The sequence below is a fragment of the Martes martes genome (assembly GCF_963455335.1).
Source record: "Martes martes genome assembly, chromosome: 4".
NCBI lineage: Eukaryota > Metazoa > Chordata > Mammalia > Carnivora > Mustelidae > Martes > Martes martes.
Window position 1 is genome coordinate 150,763,476 of NC_137891.1, and position 15,037 is coordinate 150,778,512.

General features: G+C 39.1%; 1 protein-coding gene across 13 annotated transcripts in view; it reads right to left on the minus strand.

Annotated features, from left to right (window-relative positions):
* The window catches only part of OSBPL9 (oxysterol binding protein like 9), a gene marked incomplete at its 5' end in the record, with an annotated part of 170,156 nt that overhangs the window by 57,792 nt on the left and 97,327 nt on the right, over window positions 1–15,037 (minus strand). For 2 of the 13 annotated variants that reach the window (XM_080802617.1, XM_080802616.1), the window contains one exon: window positions 5,309–5,461. The exons of 6 other annotated variants lie outside the window; for them this stretch is intronic. In XM_080802617.1, the coding sequence (XP_080658743.1) occupies window positions 5,309–5,335 (27 nt within the window). Of the gene's footprint in view, window positions 1–5,174; window positions 5,475–15,037 lie in introns of those variants that run through there. 5 more of the 13 variants (XM_080802608.1, XM_080802607.1, XM_080802610.1 and 2 more) reach the window with 4 other exon arrangements.

Below are 15,037 nucleotides of genomic sequence, written 5' to 3' on the forward strand. Positions count from 1 at the left end.
AAGCAGCAAGACCAGGCAATGACAATTGACTTGTCCCTCTAAAAACTCTCAAGTCAATTCTCTCATGAGCACTTTTACACATGCAGGTTCACCTCAACTTTCAAAAGTCTGTGTTACCACTTTGCTTTTACTAAAGATCTTCATCAGTACCTGTTTTCACTAACCAAAAGAAATCTGGAGAGGATATCTGCTTTTTACAAAAAGAAAGGGGGAGCAAAAAGAAAAAAACAGCATTCAGCATTTGTTTTACAGCAAGTTGTTATAGAGGTAGTGAGTACCACAAGCAAGAGTGGCACCACCAAGCTCCTTCTCTGGAAATTACACACAGCATCTCCACCATAAGCTGCCACAGCTTTGACCTTTGTGAGCACTTGTACTTTATCTTAATTTTTTATGTATCGATAAGCAAGACATCCTAAGGTGTTAGAAAAGCCCAAGAGGTTTTAAGGCCTGGGATGGCTCAAAAATCTTTTCATATAAATGAATGGTAATTGCTTCTTCGCTTTACACCATTTTGACTTAGGAAAGGTTTCACAGGAACGCTCTACTTTCGAATAGCAGGGGAAACCTGTACTGCTGCTCTGGGGCTGGAATTCAGTGTTACAATAATGATTTATTCATTGGGTATCTCTTCTGACTATTGCACTGTGCTAGATGCTTTGGGGATGCCAAGACAAAGCAGCTATAGACTATACCCTAGGAGTTTCAAATCTCTAAGAGAAGATAAAACATCTGTCTAAAAATAACTGATTCAAGCATGGTAAAATAAGAGTTATAAGAAAAGTACTAAGAGAACAGAGGGCAAAGTTGAAGGGATGAGAAAGGTTTCACAGAGCCATCATTGTGAAGTGCAAGATGTGGACAAAGATGTAAAGGGAAAAGTATTACAGCAGTGGACGGAGGCTGGAAACAGCATAATGAAATAGAATAGTTCAACTTCTCTTTAATGAAGTGGCCAAAGAAATGAGAGCAGGGTTAGGTAAACTAACAAGGGATGCTGAGGTACCCGGGAAATAGGAACAGCAGGAAGCCTTCACCATTCTAAGCCTGGAGGAAAAGGAAGGAAACTGTTACCATGGACCACCTGGAGGTACTCAAAGGACACTCTACTTATAGTACGTAGCCACTGCTCAAAACACATCAAAACAGAGGACCAAGAGGAATACCCCAAGAGTTCTCTCTTTTCTTCCTTCCATCTTCTGTCACTGCCTCCCATTGGCTAACCCCAACCAGAATCCAAAGGAGAAAGAACTTCAGGGGACATGGCTATAAAGGTTAGCCTCCTGGAGCAAAGAGCAAAGAAGGGCAAAGAAGGAGTCTGCAGGAAAATGGAGAATAACCAGAAAAGGCATACTCGCAGGCTAAGGGTCAGTATAAGCACAAAGAGGCTAGAAAGCAGAAGGAAGCCAAATGAGGAATGATATCCTCCACAAAAAAAAGATGGTATTTTTCATATCCAGATGCTGACTCTGAAAGGAAATAAAAATTAGTGGCTGAACTGGAAAAATTACTAAGGTTTGGGGAGAGAGGAGAGCAATGGATGGAGAGCAGCAGCAAGGTAGCACCCAGCTTCTCCCTAGAGTCAAAAGAGCAAGAATTACTGGGCTCTAATGCTAGTTATTCTGGTCTCTAACTGTGTGACCTTGGGCAAGTCACTTCTCTGAGACTGTTTTCTCCACTATAAAAATTATAGAGGTTAGGGGTGCCTGGGTGACTCAGTTAGTTAAGTGCCTGCCTTCAGCTCAGGTCATGATCCTGGAGTCCCAGGATTGAGCCCTGTGTCCCTGCATAGCAGGGAGTCGTCTTCTCTCCTCAACCTCAAATAAATAAATAAAATCTTAAAAAGAAAAATTGGTAGAGGTTATATTAAAGTTCCTTCCAATTCTAGGAGTCTGTGAAGCCAGTATCTCCAGGTAAATAACCATGCCCCTCAGGTGAGTAAATATCTTAGCACATTTGAAAAACCTGGAGTCTACTCCTTTACTCTAAAAAAAAGTAGTAATTTCATTTAAATAAAGACAATAAGAACTTACAGGTCCTAACTGAAGCCAAGTCCTGCACAGTAAGACAAAGAATGTTAAAACACAAGCAAACTCTACCATTTAGTGTAACCTTGAAACTGAGTGAGAAATATCAATACAACGAGATTTTAAAATGTTTTGGAATGAAGAAAATGCAAAGAAACCAAGTAAGCAGGATAACTTGAATGAAGTGGCACATTTTGGAAAAAACAAAATTGGGTGCCTGGTAAATACAGCAAAGAGCGAAGTTCTTAGAGGTATCTCCAGAAATAAATGAATTCCAATGTAAAAGGACAAGTCTGTTTCTGTCTCTGCCTCCCTCTCTCTCTCTCTCTCTCTCTCACTCACACACACACACACACACACACACCAACCATTCCTTCATGACACAAATATTCACTGAATATATGTTATGTGCCAAGTACTGCCATGGTCTTCAAAGGAACAGCAAATATAATTTCATTACCTAATCTGGAATGAGCTCAAATTTCACCCCTTCCAAGCAACATGTTCTGACTTCCTATGATACTAACTACAGAGTTAGTGCTAGTATTCTTTAAACCATATTAGAGATCATAGAGATTGGGGGACAGAGAGAGTTTGCCTGGAAATCTGCTCACCATTTATAATATTGTTTCTAAGCATTTTCTCCAATCCCATGTCTTAGGTGTGGTAGCAACCAGAGAGCTTGGGGCCTTAGGTTTCTTAACCCCAGTACAAGTGAGACAAAGGTCTACATACTAAGTACATTATTAAGTCACAAATTTTCATTATTTAACAAGCATTCAGTGAGTACCTACTATGTGCCAAGCACTGAACTATGGACAAAGGCCCTGGAGATACAAAGATGAGTAAAAGACCTCTGACCTCTAGAGGTTAGGGTATAATGCAAGAATCAGACCCGTGAACAAAAAATCTACAATACAACCTGGTGAAATGCTGTCCATAGAGAGATTAACAAAGTGTTACAGTAGCACACAAAGGTCAACAGTAACTCTAAATGGCTCTGCCTGTAGGAAAACATTAAAGAAAAAGTAACATATGAAGTGTATGTTAAATTTAGGAAGAACTGGAGGTTTATCACTTGCTAGAATTCTCAGCAATTCTAATTCCAAGCAAGAGGGGAAAGGCTGTGAAAGGACAAAGAGCTAAGAGGCTAAGTCATGTTCTACATGATTAATAGTTCATAGTGCTAGAGTGGATAGCTTGGCTAGAGCACCTGCACCTGAGTTCAGACTAAAGAAAGATAAATTAGGACCAGGTTGTGAAGGGCCCTGAAGGACCTGACAGGCAGCTGACTTTGGCAAATGGATTCAAAACAGACTGTGAAGCACTCAGTCTGATTTGATTGGCGATAAAGAGTATAGGTAGGAGTAAGACTAGTTAGAAAGAAAAGTCTAGGTAGAGATGATGAGGCTTGAATTAAACTATTATCACATGGGAAAAGGATAAATCAAAGAGATATTACTAAGGCAAATTTAACAGATCTGGTGACTGGACATGGAAAATAAGGAAGATGGAAAATAGCTTTCAATGACTAATTGCCAACGTATGGTGGAACTTCAATTACTTAAAATATTTAGGGAGAGATACTTTGTTTGAATCTTTATTAAAAAATCTTCCTAAATATAATCTGTAGGCTAACCACATAATATTAATCATTAAAACTATCTTTTTCTATAGAATCCTCACAAACATCAGTTATCACTCCATACTACAAGGTCTAGATACTGATAAAACTTGATATATCCCAGGGGATACCCTAGAATTTCCAGAATAAAAGCCTGATATTATCTTTCTCAGGCAACAGACTGCAAACCCTGTCACTGCTTGATTTTCCAACCAACAAAATATGGCTGGATCGCAATGTTTTTTCCTGGCTGAACCAAACTTAAATTCTCTGCTCATCTTCTTATGATCTGGGCATGTTTGAGTAGATTACTACTACTACGATTACTACTATTTTTGCATTAAAAAAAATACCACCTAGAACTTAAGAAGTATCAAAATGGATGTGACCAGCCTAGTATTTATTGAGGGGTACTTCAAGCATAATGCCATCTCTGTCAAAAAGAAATTCAGGACACTTTGGAAACCAATGGGGATTCTCTGTGATAATTCTTTTCATTTAGGCTCTCAGACTAAAAGTCTGATTTTTGGTGGTTTCTACTTTCCCTGAGCTAGGAAAGGTGACATAGTATTTTTACTTAAGTTGCTTCTGGCTGGGCTGCACAAAAAGGAAAGTTAAAAAAAAGCTTTTAAGAAAATGAGAGATATTGACAATATTCACTGAGGGGCTTTATCATTTAGTTCAAATACAGGCAATGTTCTGAAAGATGATTCACAGACAGTGGACTAGACCTTCCAATTTAAATTTCACTACAAAAGCTCTTAAAACTGTGACTACATCCCTAAGCATCTCTGCTAAAAACTAGGAGAAGTAATTACTTGATTTGTTTTTAATTTCCTGAACACAGCTAAACGCAAACAATTTGACAAGCAAAACCCAATATTACTTCAAATGAACAAAAAGTTTTCTGCTTCAATACATTTCTTACTCGTAACAAAAATACTTGAAGTACAGTATGAATGCTGAAAAAAAACAGGCTTCCCATTCATTATATTCAACTTTCCACAACTGAGCTGTGCTGAGAAACCTAAACCTTTCCCTCCAGTTTTTATGAGAACCTCACACTATTCCAAAGTTTTCAGTATTTTCTTGCACAAGCTACTCAAGAAGCATAAAACCACTCCCCTCTCCACACACATACTCACAAATAATAGCACCTATTATTATTACACACAAAAATACTACGCCAGGCTGGAAGAACACAGTGCCAAAAATAAAACAGAAAATGTCTGGCCTGCAACTGGAGACTCTATTAATGGGCAACTGGTCAAAATTAAGCTTTCACGTTACGGGAAATCTTAACTTTTGTGTTTATAGCTTGAGACAGCTTTCGAAAAGGAAAGTGAGTTCCACAAAAATGAAAAAAAGGGGAAGAGATGCCCTCTTCCAGTCTCGTTTGGTGGCGAATGACCTCTCGGCGAAACTGGAGGCCCCTAGCCTCACCCTCCAACCCATCTCGGCTGAAGAAGTGAGAAGAGCTCCCCAAGAAGAGAGGGCCTGGGCGGCCACGGCGTCCTACTCACCCCAGAGGGCAGCGGAAAGGAGACAGGGAGAGAGCGACATTCGCGGCCCCAGCCCGGCCGGGCCAGGCAGCAGGGACCCCGGGGACTCAGGGGTGGGGGCCGGCCCCTTTCCCAGACCCTCAGGGTCTACTCACTCCGCAAGTGGCCAGCAAGAAAGCCATTCGCCAAGGCCCCCGCCCTCTGTGCCTCCAGGGGAGGGAGTCGGGGGCCGCTTCCGAGCACCCCTTTTTTCTCCCTCGGGCCGTATCCCCCACACCGCAGTGAAGTCGATCCACTCAGGTTCAGCCCGTCCCCCGGGACGCCCCCCACCCGCCCCCTCACCCTTGCCCCACCCCCCGCCCGGGCCTAGGGACCGCACCGATTGGCTGGCCCTGGCGGCTCCTGGCAAAGAAACCCCTGGCGATTGGCCATAGGTCACCTGCTGTAAAGGAGGGGAGCGATTGACGATTGGCCGTTAGACCAATTTTGGGTGGAGAAGAGGGAAGGAGTGGGCCACCCGCGGGGCGGGGGAAGCGGGAGGGGCTGGCAGCAGCGGGTGGGCCCGGGAAAGACCAGCCTACCCTGTCCAGATCCAACCCCGGCTCCCTCCTCAGGGAGCCCAGGGCTCACCTTGGGTGCAGTGGGCTGGGCACCCAAGCCCGCACCAGGACCTATGCTTCCTGACCTGCAGCTGCTACCAGCAGAGCTCACGCTCTCCCCAGGAAAGGGAGGTCCTTGCTGAAGGGAGCTCTGCTTGCCTTCAGAACTTCAGCCCCGGGAACTCCCATAACGTGGCAACCGGGGAAGGACTCCTCACAGACGAAAAAATGCTTCACCTACACCCACCGACTTCTAATTCACTGTCCCTAAAATTCTGGCAGCTGTGGAACCAAGTTTCATCTCGATAACTGCTTTTGGTTACTTCCGGAAAGTTGTTTGTGTCGATTGGGGCGGGTGTGGCGGGGAGGAGGATACTTTCTCAGTAAACAAAAGCATGGGTGCCCTGTTTTATTAATCAGGGAAACTTCGTGGGTCTGCTGTTATGCCACAGCTCCATAAGGCATGTAGGTGGCTTGTGAAGATGCCAAGTCCATATTGGCTTCAAGAAACCAAATAGCATAACTTCAAATTAGATAAAAAAAATTCGGGCTTAGAGGACCTTAGCAGAGACTCACCCAAAATGCAGGGAATCACAGACATAAATAATTAACTTACTGCTTTGGAGAACAATCTCCTTTATCTTAACTATTTTTCTGGTCATTCATACATCTGCAACTCTAATTTCCCAAGCATCCAATTTCTGTAGCTCTATTAACTAACCCCTACAACTAGCATGGTGTGCACTCTAGGTTAAAGATACCTACAGTTTTATGTAAATTTTTTCAAAATGCCCAAATACCAAATGCACTCTCTTCTTGCCATGTCTGCTCCTCAAAAGCGTGGCCTTCCAGTACTGCCTCTGTATCAGTAAATGAAAACCACTACTGTCCACTGTAATATGCAAACCACAAACCTAGCAGTCTTTGATGCCTCCCTCATTCCATATTCAGTCCATCTAGTTCCATCATTTTCACCTCCTCAATACAGTCTCCATTCTGTCCACTTCTATTATGACCACTCAGTCATAGGTCTGGGCCTCCTGCAGTAAACTTCCTGAATCCACTCTAGTTCCTCCAATTCATTCTTAACACTAGAGCCACAGTAGTTGGTTTCCAAAGCCAATTTCATCATTCCCTCATCACACCCTACCACAACCAATTAAAGAACTTCAACTGCTTTCCACTGTGTTTAGGATACAATTCAGTCTTTAATAATGGCTTACAAAGTTTAGCCCTACTTATCCTCTAGCTCCATTTTACACCTTCCACTCCCTCATTTCCTGCACTACACGCAATGACCTTTTTTCAAGTTTCTTCAATTTGCTATGGACTTTTCAACCTCAGGGACTTGGCACAGGCTGTTATTCCTTTGATACCAATCCCCTTCAGTTTACATCTATTCATCATCTTGTCCATCCCACCTATGTGAATTCTTCCTATCATATATTCTCATGGCCCCTGTCATATGTTCTCATGGCTACTGCAGTTCTTTTTTTTTTTTTTTAAGATTATTTACTTATTTTAGAGAGAGACAGATAGTGACAGAGATAGCAAGAGAGCACAAGCAGATGGGAGAGGGAAAAGCAGGCTCCCATGGGGGTGAATCCCAGGACTCTGGGATCTAACCTGACCTGACTGAGCTACCCAGTCATTTTATCCCAATTCTCCTTCTTATCCCAGCTGTAATTTTATGTGTATTTGAGTTATCTTTAATTAACCTTACTGAATAATAATTTACATATAATAAAACATGTTTTAGATGTACAGTTCAATATACTTTGATAAATGTATGCACACATGTAATCACCACCACAATTAAGAGAGAACATTTCTGTCATCCCCAAATTTCCCTAATGGCCCTCCAGCAGTCAATTCCACCAACCACTTCTCTGCTTCCTATCTAACTGCATTATTCTTTTGTTAATGTTTATCACTAGACTGTAAACTTAATGAGGCAAGGATCTGATTTTGTTCAACATTATATCCTTAGTATTTAGCCACATGCCTGGTACATAATAGTGCTCAATAATGGATTTCCTATGGTAACAGGTTCTGAAAATAAACATCAACTATATGATATCAGTTAAACCATAAACAATGATGTAGAAAAATACATTAATTATGCCAAATGGACACGGTCAATGTCTAACAACTTCCACTAATATCTTTTAAAGTTTTCCTTCAATATCTGCATTTCTAGCAGTTAATTTTGTGCCTGAGCTTTCCAAAGGATGTAATTCAATACTGGCTGATCCAGCAGTTCTCCATGCCAGGGGAAAAAAAGCCTACACCTCTAATTCTGTCTATATAATATACTATTTGAGTCCATAAAAGACATAATACTTATTTATATCATTCTTGCTTACCACGTCCTTCAGTGCTTATCTCCCCAACTAGACAGAGAGACCCATGAGGGGTCATCAGTGACTTCGTATTTAACAGTGCTTACCAAAGAATTTTTTTTTAAAAAAATGTCCTCCTCATCATCTATCATTATCATCATCATCATCATGAGTCAGCAGTTTCAAAATCTAATGCACTGTCATTTTTGATACAATAGTGTAAACAGTAACGTTCTAGTAAAATTTTAGCAGACCAAATTATCATTAGTTTTTCTTTCATTAATAGGCTTAAGTGTTAGGATTAGGGGTGATGGCCAATAGCCAAACTATGGAAAGAACCTAGATGTCCATCAACAGATGAATGGATAAAGAAGATGTGGGGTGTGTGTGTGCACACACACATATATATAACATATACATACACATACATACATACTCAATGGAATACTCTGCAGCCATCAAAAAACCCCAAATCTTGCCATTTGCAATGACGTGGATGGAACTAGAGTGTATTATGCTAAGCAAAATAAGTCAATCAGAAAAAGACAATTATCATATGATCTCTCTGATATGAGGAATCTGAGAGGCAGGGCAGGGGGTCGTGGGGGGCAGGGAGGGAAAAAATGAAACAAGATGGGAACGGGGAGGGAGACAAACCTTTAAGAGACTCTTAATCTCAGGAAACAAACTGAGGGTTGCTGGGGGGTTGGAGGGGAGGGATAGAGTGGCTGGGTTATGGACATTGGGGAGGGTATGTGCTATGGTGAGTGCTGTGACTTGTGTAAGACTGATGATTCACAGACCTGTACCCCTGAAGCAAATAATACTTTATGTGTTAATTAAAAAAAAGATTGGGAGTGATGACAATAGAGTATATTATTTATGATGGTCTCTTAATACAACTGAGTCTTCCTCAACTGCATATATAAAATTCTAGGTTCTAGTTACCCATTTAAAGAGGTCACAGCTAAAGTCCAAAGGTTACCTTTTCAGTTTCATGCAGAGATAACTATTTGTTACAGACATGTAGTTCTCATTTTCCTAATCCTTGTATAATGTTAGTATGCATAAAGATGTAGCATTTATTTATTTTTTATTTTTATTTTTTTTTAAAGATTTTACTTATTTGACAGAGAGAGATCACAAGTAGGTGGAGAGGCAGACAGAGAGAGAGAGAGAGAGAGAAAGAGGAGGAAGCAGGCTCCCCACTGAGCAGAGAGCCCGACACGGGGCTCTATCCCAGGTCCCTGGGATCATGACCCGAGCAGAAGGCAGAGGCTTTAACCCACTGAGCCACCCAGGCGCCCCAAGATGTAGCATTTAATATGAAAAGTAACTACACACTAGGAGGCAACTTTACCCAATTTATCCCAAGAAATTATAGGACTTTTAAGCAAATTTAGCAACTTGAGCAGTAAGATACTTCAGAAGAAGGGGACCAATGTCTTAAACCCATATACAACAACTGATTTCCAATGTATGTATCAAAAAGAAAATCTTCAATACTTATCTTTGGACTACATAACTAAGGCTATTACATGATTAAATTATATTAGTACTTTTTTCTGTTTTTGTTCAAGATAAAGAAGAATACAGTAGGATGCTTAAGAAGTACAAAAACAACCTGAGAAAAATAAAAATACTAAGATTCAGGGTGAGGTGGTCTTTCAACTGGCAAGAAGTCAAGCAAAAAATAGGCCACCTTTACGTACAGCTATTGAGATGAAAAAAACTTTTTAACCAAATGGAATTCGTGCATTACTTTCAAAAATATTATTTCTGCTGGAGAGCCCAATAATGTTTACCTATAAATCACATTTTGCTCTGGTGTCACCTCACAGAGACAACAAATACTTTTGGTAGCACAAAAAAGAAGCAATTAGGAGGAAAAATCCATAGTTTCCCTATGAATTTGCTTTGTAACTCTGGCGGAATGACTGGAATGGATAACATTAAAAGACAACTCTTGGAAGGAGGATATGTAGCTCCACTATTTTGTCTGACCAGTACCTGAAGTCTCAAAACTAAAGTCAGCCAATAAATTTCCACATAGAAACTTAGGCCATATGAATAAAAACACTACTTGTCCTATGTAGAAGCAGTCCTTATCATCTCATGATGAAGGTGACCATGTTCCAAAAGTTTGTTTTATTATCAAACTGAAGAATTATTTTATTCAAGGTTAGGAACAAACACCCTCTATAAACCTCATAATGGCTATGATAGTGTACTGCCTTGTTCACCAATATATCTGTAGTATCTCCTTGACACTGGGATTGATATGTATTAGGTGCTTAATTAGGTCTCTTGAGTGAATGAAATGTCAGGTACTATAGTATGAGGTCAGCAGTATAAACAAGTAAAAAGGCTGAAAACAGCTAGTCTAGCAAGCAGAACAGAGAAAGTGGAGAGACAGAACGCTATTGTTTTGATGTATGAGCCTTTTAGAACCATTTAATTTTTAAATTTATACTAGGTACTATTGCCCCAATTTTTACACATAAAATCCAGCACCAGTCACTTAACTTTCTTCTGAAACAATTTGTAGGTTTTATTAAAAACACATGAGTTTAAAACAACAAAAACAGCATAAGTTGCCAATTTTGGTGGACGTACATAGCTCCTTGCCATAAGATGGGTGAGATGGCTTTGTATTACATAATTACTCTTCATTTTAAATGCTCCCACTTTTATGCCCTCTAACTTTAGAAGAGGAAGTTAACAAATGAGAACTGTGTTTATCTCTAAAGAAAGGGTGTGGGAAACACTATTGTTTTTATTTTATATACTTCTGCATAGTTTAAAATTTTTTAGAAGCATGACTTATGTCATTACTTTATCACAGTTTTTTAAAACTCCAATCCTCATTTTCTTTCAATCTTTCCTCTTTCAATCCTCATGATCTTTATTTTCTACTTTCTATTTTTATATTATTTTTATTTATTTTTATTTTTATTTTTATTTTCTATTTTCTAGGACTGAGCTCTGTAAAGACAAGGACAACATGTCATTTATTCATAATAATATCCTCTACAACTTGTATACTGCATGGGACACATTAAATACAAGTATTCACCAAATACATAACTTCTTTGTTTACTCCATATGTTCTGAATTGAACATGAACTTTTTTTTTATTTTAAACTTTATTTTTATACAGAGAAGGCAGGACATGTAAGTTCTAAAAGATGTTCATAAAAACAATTAAGATAAATTTCTGGGGGCGCCTGGGTGGCTCAGTGGGTTAAAGTCTCTGCCTTCGGCTCAGGTCATGATCTCAGGGTCCTGGGATCAAGCCCCGCATCAGGCTCTCTGCTCCTCAGGGAGCCTGCTTCCTCCTCTCTCTCTGCCTGCCTCTTTGCCTAGTTGTGATTTCTCTCTGTCAAATAAATAAAATATTAAAAAAAAAAAAGATAAATTTCTGGCAGTTAAAGGAAAACCTTTAGCAGCTATAAAACTGGATCTTTTGTTATTTGTTTCCCAAGAGCTCAAGATAGATGGGCCACCACTAGAACAAAAGAACAGAATAAAAAATGAATCCTAGAATCCTAAGTTCCAACTTAGGAGCCAGAAATTCACCTGCCCTCAGTAATACCAAAGACAGTGGTAACAACCCTTAGGGAATTTTCCTTTGTTAAAGGAAACCCAAGTAAATGGCTACGTCTCTATACCATTTTACCTGTGGAAAAAGTGACATATCTATACTGCAATCATTTTCTTGGGGTAACAAAGCATTTCAAGGGAGAAAAACAAAACACGTTTATTTTTCTACATGACACAAAAATAAAATCTTGAGGTGGCAGGAGAAACAATACAATGGTATTAAACAGATCTTTATATATTGAAAAATTGAAATGTATGTTCAAAACACTAATCTTCAGTGAAGTAGCTTAACAAATTATACCTTAAATACTAAATTTGTGTTTGTCTAGTAACAGAAATTTGGCAGTTACATAATTAACTGAAGGATCTAATTTTGAAAAAAAAAGGGGGGGGCTTCAAAATGGCTCTATTATTTTTTCAGCTTCAATAATGATTTGCCACCTGAATTCTATCACACTTCCTTTATGAATGATGATGTTTTACTCACAGATTCAGGGGCATTTCTGAATGCCCCTCTATTTCCCTCAGCCATATTCTTTTTCCTCAGCCCTCTCTATTTCCCTCAGCCATATTCTTACACAAGGTATCATATCCCTTCTCTCTAGGGGCTTAAGATCAAAGCCAATGGACAGTGAGTGTACAGTAAAGGGCAAAAGCCATAAAATTACAAGACAGTAGCAATGAAATTCCAATTTGATAACCACCTAAGATGCAGTCTACAGTGGCCTACATAAACTTATATAGATGAGAACAATTATAGCCTAATTTCTTGGCCCAAACAACTACTAGAGAAGCCATTTGGTATAAAATTCTTTTGAGTATCAACTAAGTTACAGCATAAAACCAAAAAGTGTAAAGGTCTACACTACTCAATTAGTATACATCCACATGAAGGTTTTTAAACTGGGATCTAAAAAAATATCTAGCATAATCATCTACGTTTTCATTGTGACAACCTACAGAAATCTGTGTAACCACACACTGAATCATCTCAGTACCAACCTTAAATCCAAGTGGTACCAAATTATTTCATTGTCCATTTTTGTTTATGAACAAGTTGGCACCAAGTACAACTACCTTGTCACAGAAGAGCCTTGACCATGAAAATGACATAGGTGTGAACTGAAGGTCAAAAAACCTCATAGGATGTGATATACAACTGAAGGTTTCCCAGTAGTCAGAACAAAGAAAAGTGGCAAGATGACAGTCATAATCCACAGTAGTGTACTCATGTCAAACTTAAGAAGAATCTATACCCTAAGAGTCTGTACCATTTTCACATTATAAGTGGAGACCGTTTTTTACAAGGCAATATCATTTATCACAGTAAATAAATGTTAATTTAGATTTTATTGCTTTGTGTTTCATTTGCATTTCACTTGCAATTTTCTTTTGGATGTAAATTTAGTTCTGTATGATTTTAAATCTAAGAAGTTTATACCTAGCTTTGTTTGCCCACATTGAATAACATTGTATATATATTACTGTAAACACTGGAATTCTGGGCTTGCAAGAGTTTTTTTCTAAAATAGGCCCAAGTTTACTAAAGGTTATACAACTCTTTATACATCTGTATGATATCCAGGCAAGCTGCTATGTTTCACTATATTTTGTATAATATAGGACGATACTGCAAAACCTACACAATGTAGCATTCTATCTTCTTCCAGTGATAAATTCCTTTGCTTGGCAATCTCTCAGCATTTAGTTCATACTAAAGCTTACTAGGGCAAATAAAGAATCTGAAAGGTTTGCCTCCATTAATCAGTATCATCAAATATCCACTGAAGACTTCTTACAAGCCAAGAGGAAGGTAAGATTAAGAAGCTCAAAAGCACCTCTTCAAGAAGTGTCCTAATTTAGCTGGGTGTAAATACATGGAAAGATAACACAAGCTAACATACAAGTTTAGACTGACCACTGGAAAATCAAGTTCCACAGGAGTTGAAAGGAGAGAAGATTTTAGTTGTCTTCTCCCATTCTCAGACTATCCTAATTGCATTTTTAAGATACCCATAGAAGGGGCGCCTGGGTAGCTCAGTCAATTAAGCATCTGACTCCTAGTTTCAGCTCAGGTCATGATCTCATAGGTCCTGGGATCAAGACCTACATCAGGTTCTATGCTTAGCGTGGAGTCTGCTTTAAAGATTCTCTCCCTCTGTTCCTCTTTCAATGTGTGTGTGCATGCTCTCTCTCAAAAAATAAATCTTAAGATACCCACAGAAGAGTGAGAACAGGAAAAGAAAAGAGGGAAGATGGTAGGAAAGGGAAAAGGTACAAGACATGCTCTAGATGGATTTACTGTTAATCAGAATGGAAGGAAGAATGGAACAAATATTTATGACTACCTTCACCATACAATGTGTAATGTGCTAGAAATATAACATCTTAACACAGCTACTTGACTGAGGTTTTGTACCTACCTTTAAAGATCAACTAAGGTTTAAAAGAAATTAAGTACTTATTCCACATTAAATATAAATCTAATAAGATGGCACAGTCAGGACCCAAGGACTGGGCAGCCTGGCTCTAAAGATTTTCTACTGTAATATACTGGTTCTTAAACCATATTCAGAAGGTTAGACGGGGCCTGTTGAGGTTGGCATAGGTGCAATGGGAAAAAATACTATCAAAAAAATGTTTTCTCTCTTGCATCATGAAACTTATAATCTCAAGTGGGCAATGAGTTATATAATAATGTATTATTGTAAGATATAATGCATGTAAAGTCCATGCAGTTTGTGGCACATAAGAAGTGCTCAAGTATTAGTTGCTACTGTTATTATTATATACCAGAATGCCATATGTGCTATACAGAAGGGGCAATTACAGTAGAGGTTAAAGAGGTAAGAGACTACTTTTTATTACAGTGGTAAGAAAGAGATGAAATGAAAAGGTAATATGTGCACTGGGTCTTGAATGACTGAAATTAATCACACAGAGGCAAACTGAAAGACTCGGGATGGTGAGGACTTAGAGTAGCATGAGTAGAAGCATGGAACAAGAAACATGTAGAACAGAAGGTGGAAAAGGTAGGTTTGCATCAAATCAAAGAGAGCCTGAAATTGCCTAATAAGAAGTTTTACTTCATCCTATAGGCAAATGTAAATCATTAAAGGTTTTTCACTGTTATAGATGCCCTAAGGTCATTTATTAAAGGTACTCTTTTATAAGATGAAGAGAATAAATTCAGGAAATATTACAAGAGAGTCAGCAAGAGAGACACCAGAGAGTTAGCAAGATGCAACTTATATGATGTGTGTAAGTGGAGTGTAAGTGATCCTACTAAACACACACACACACACACACACACACACACACACACACACACACGTTTGAC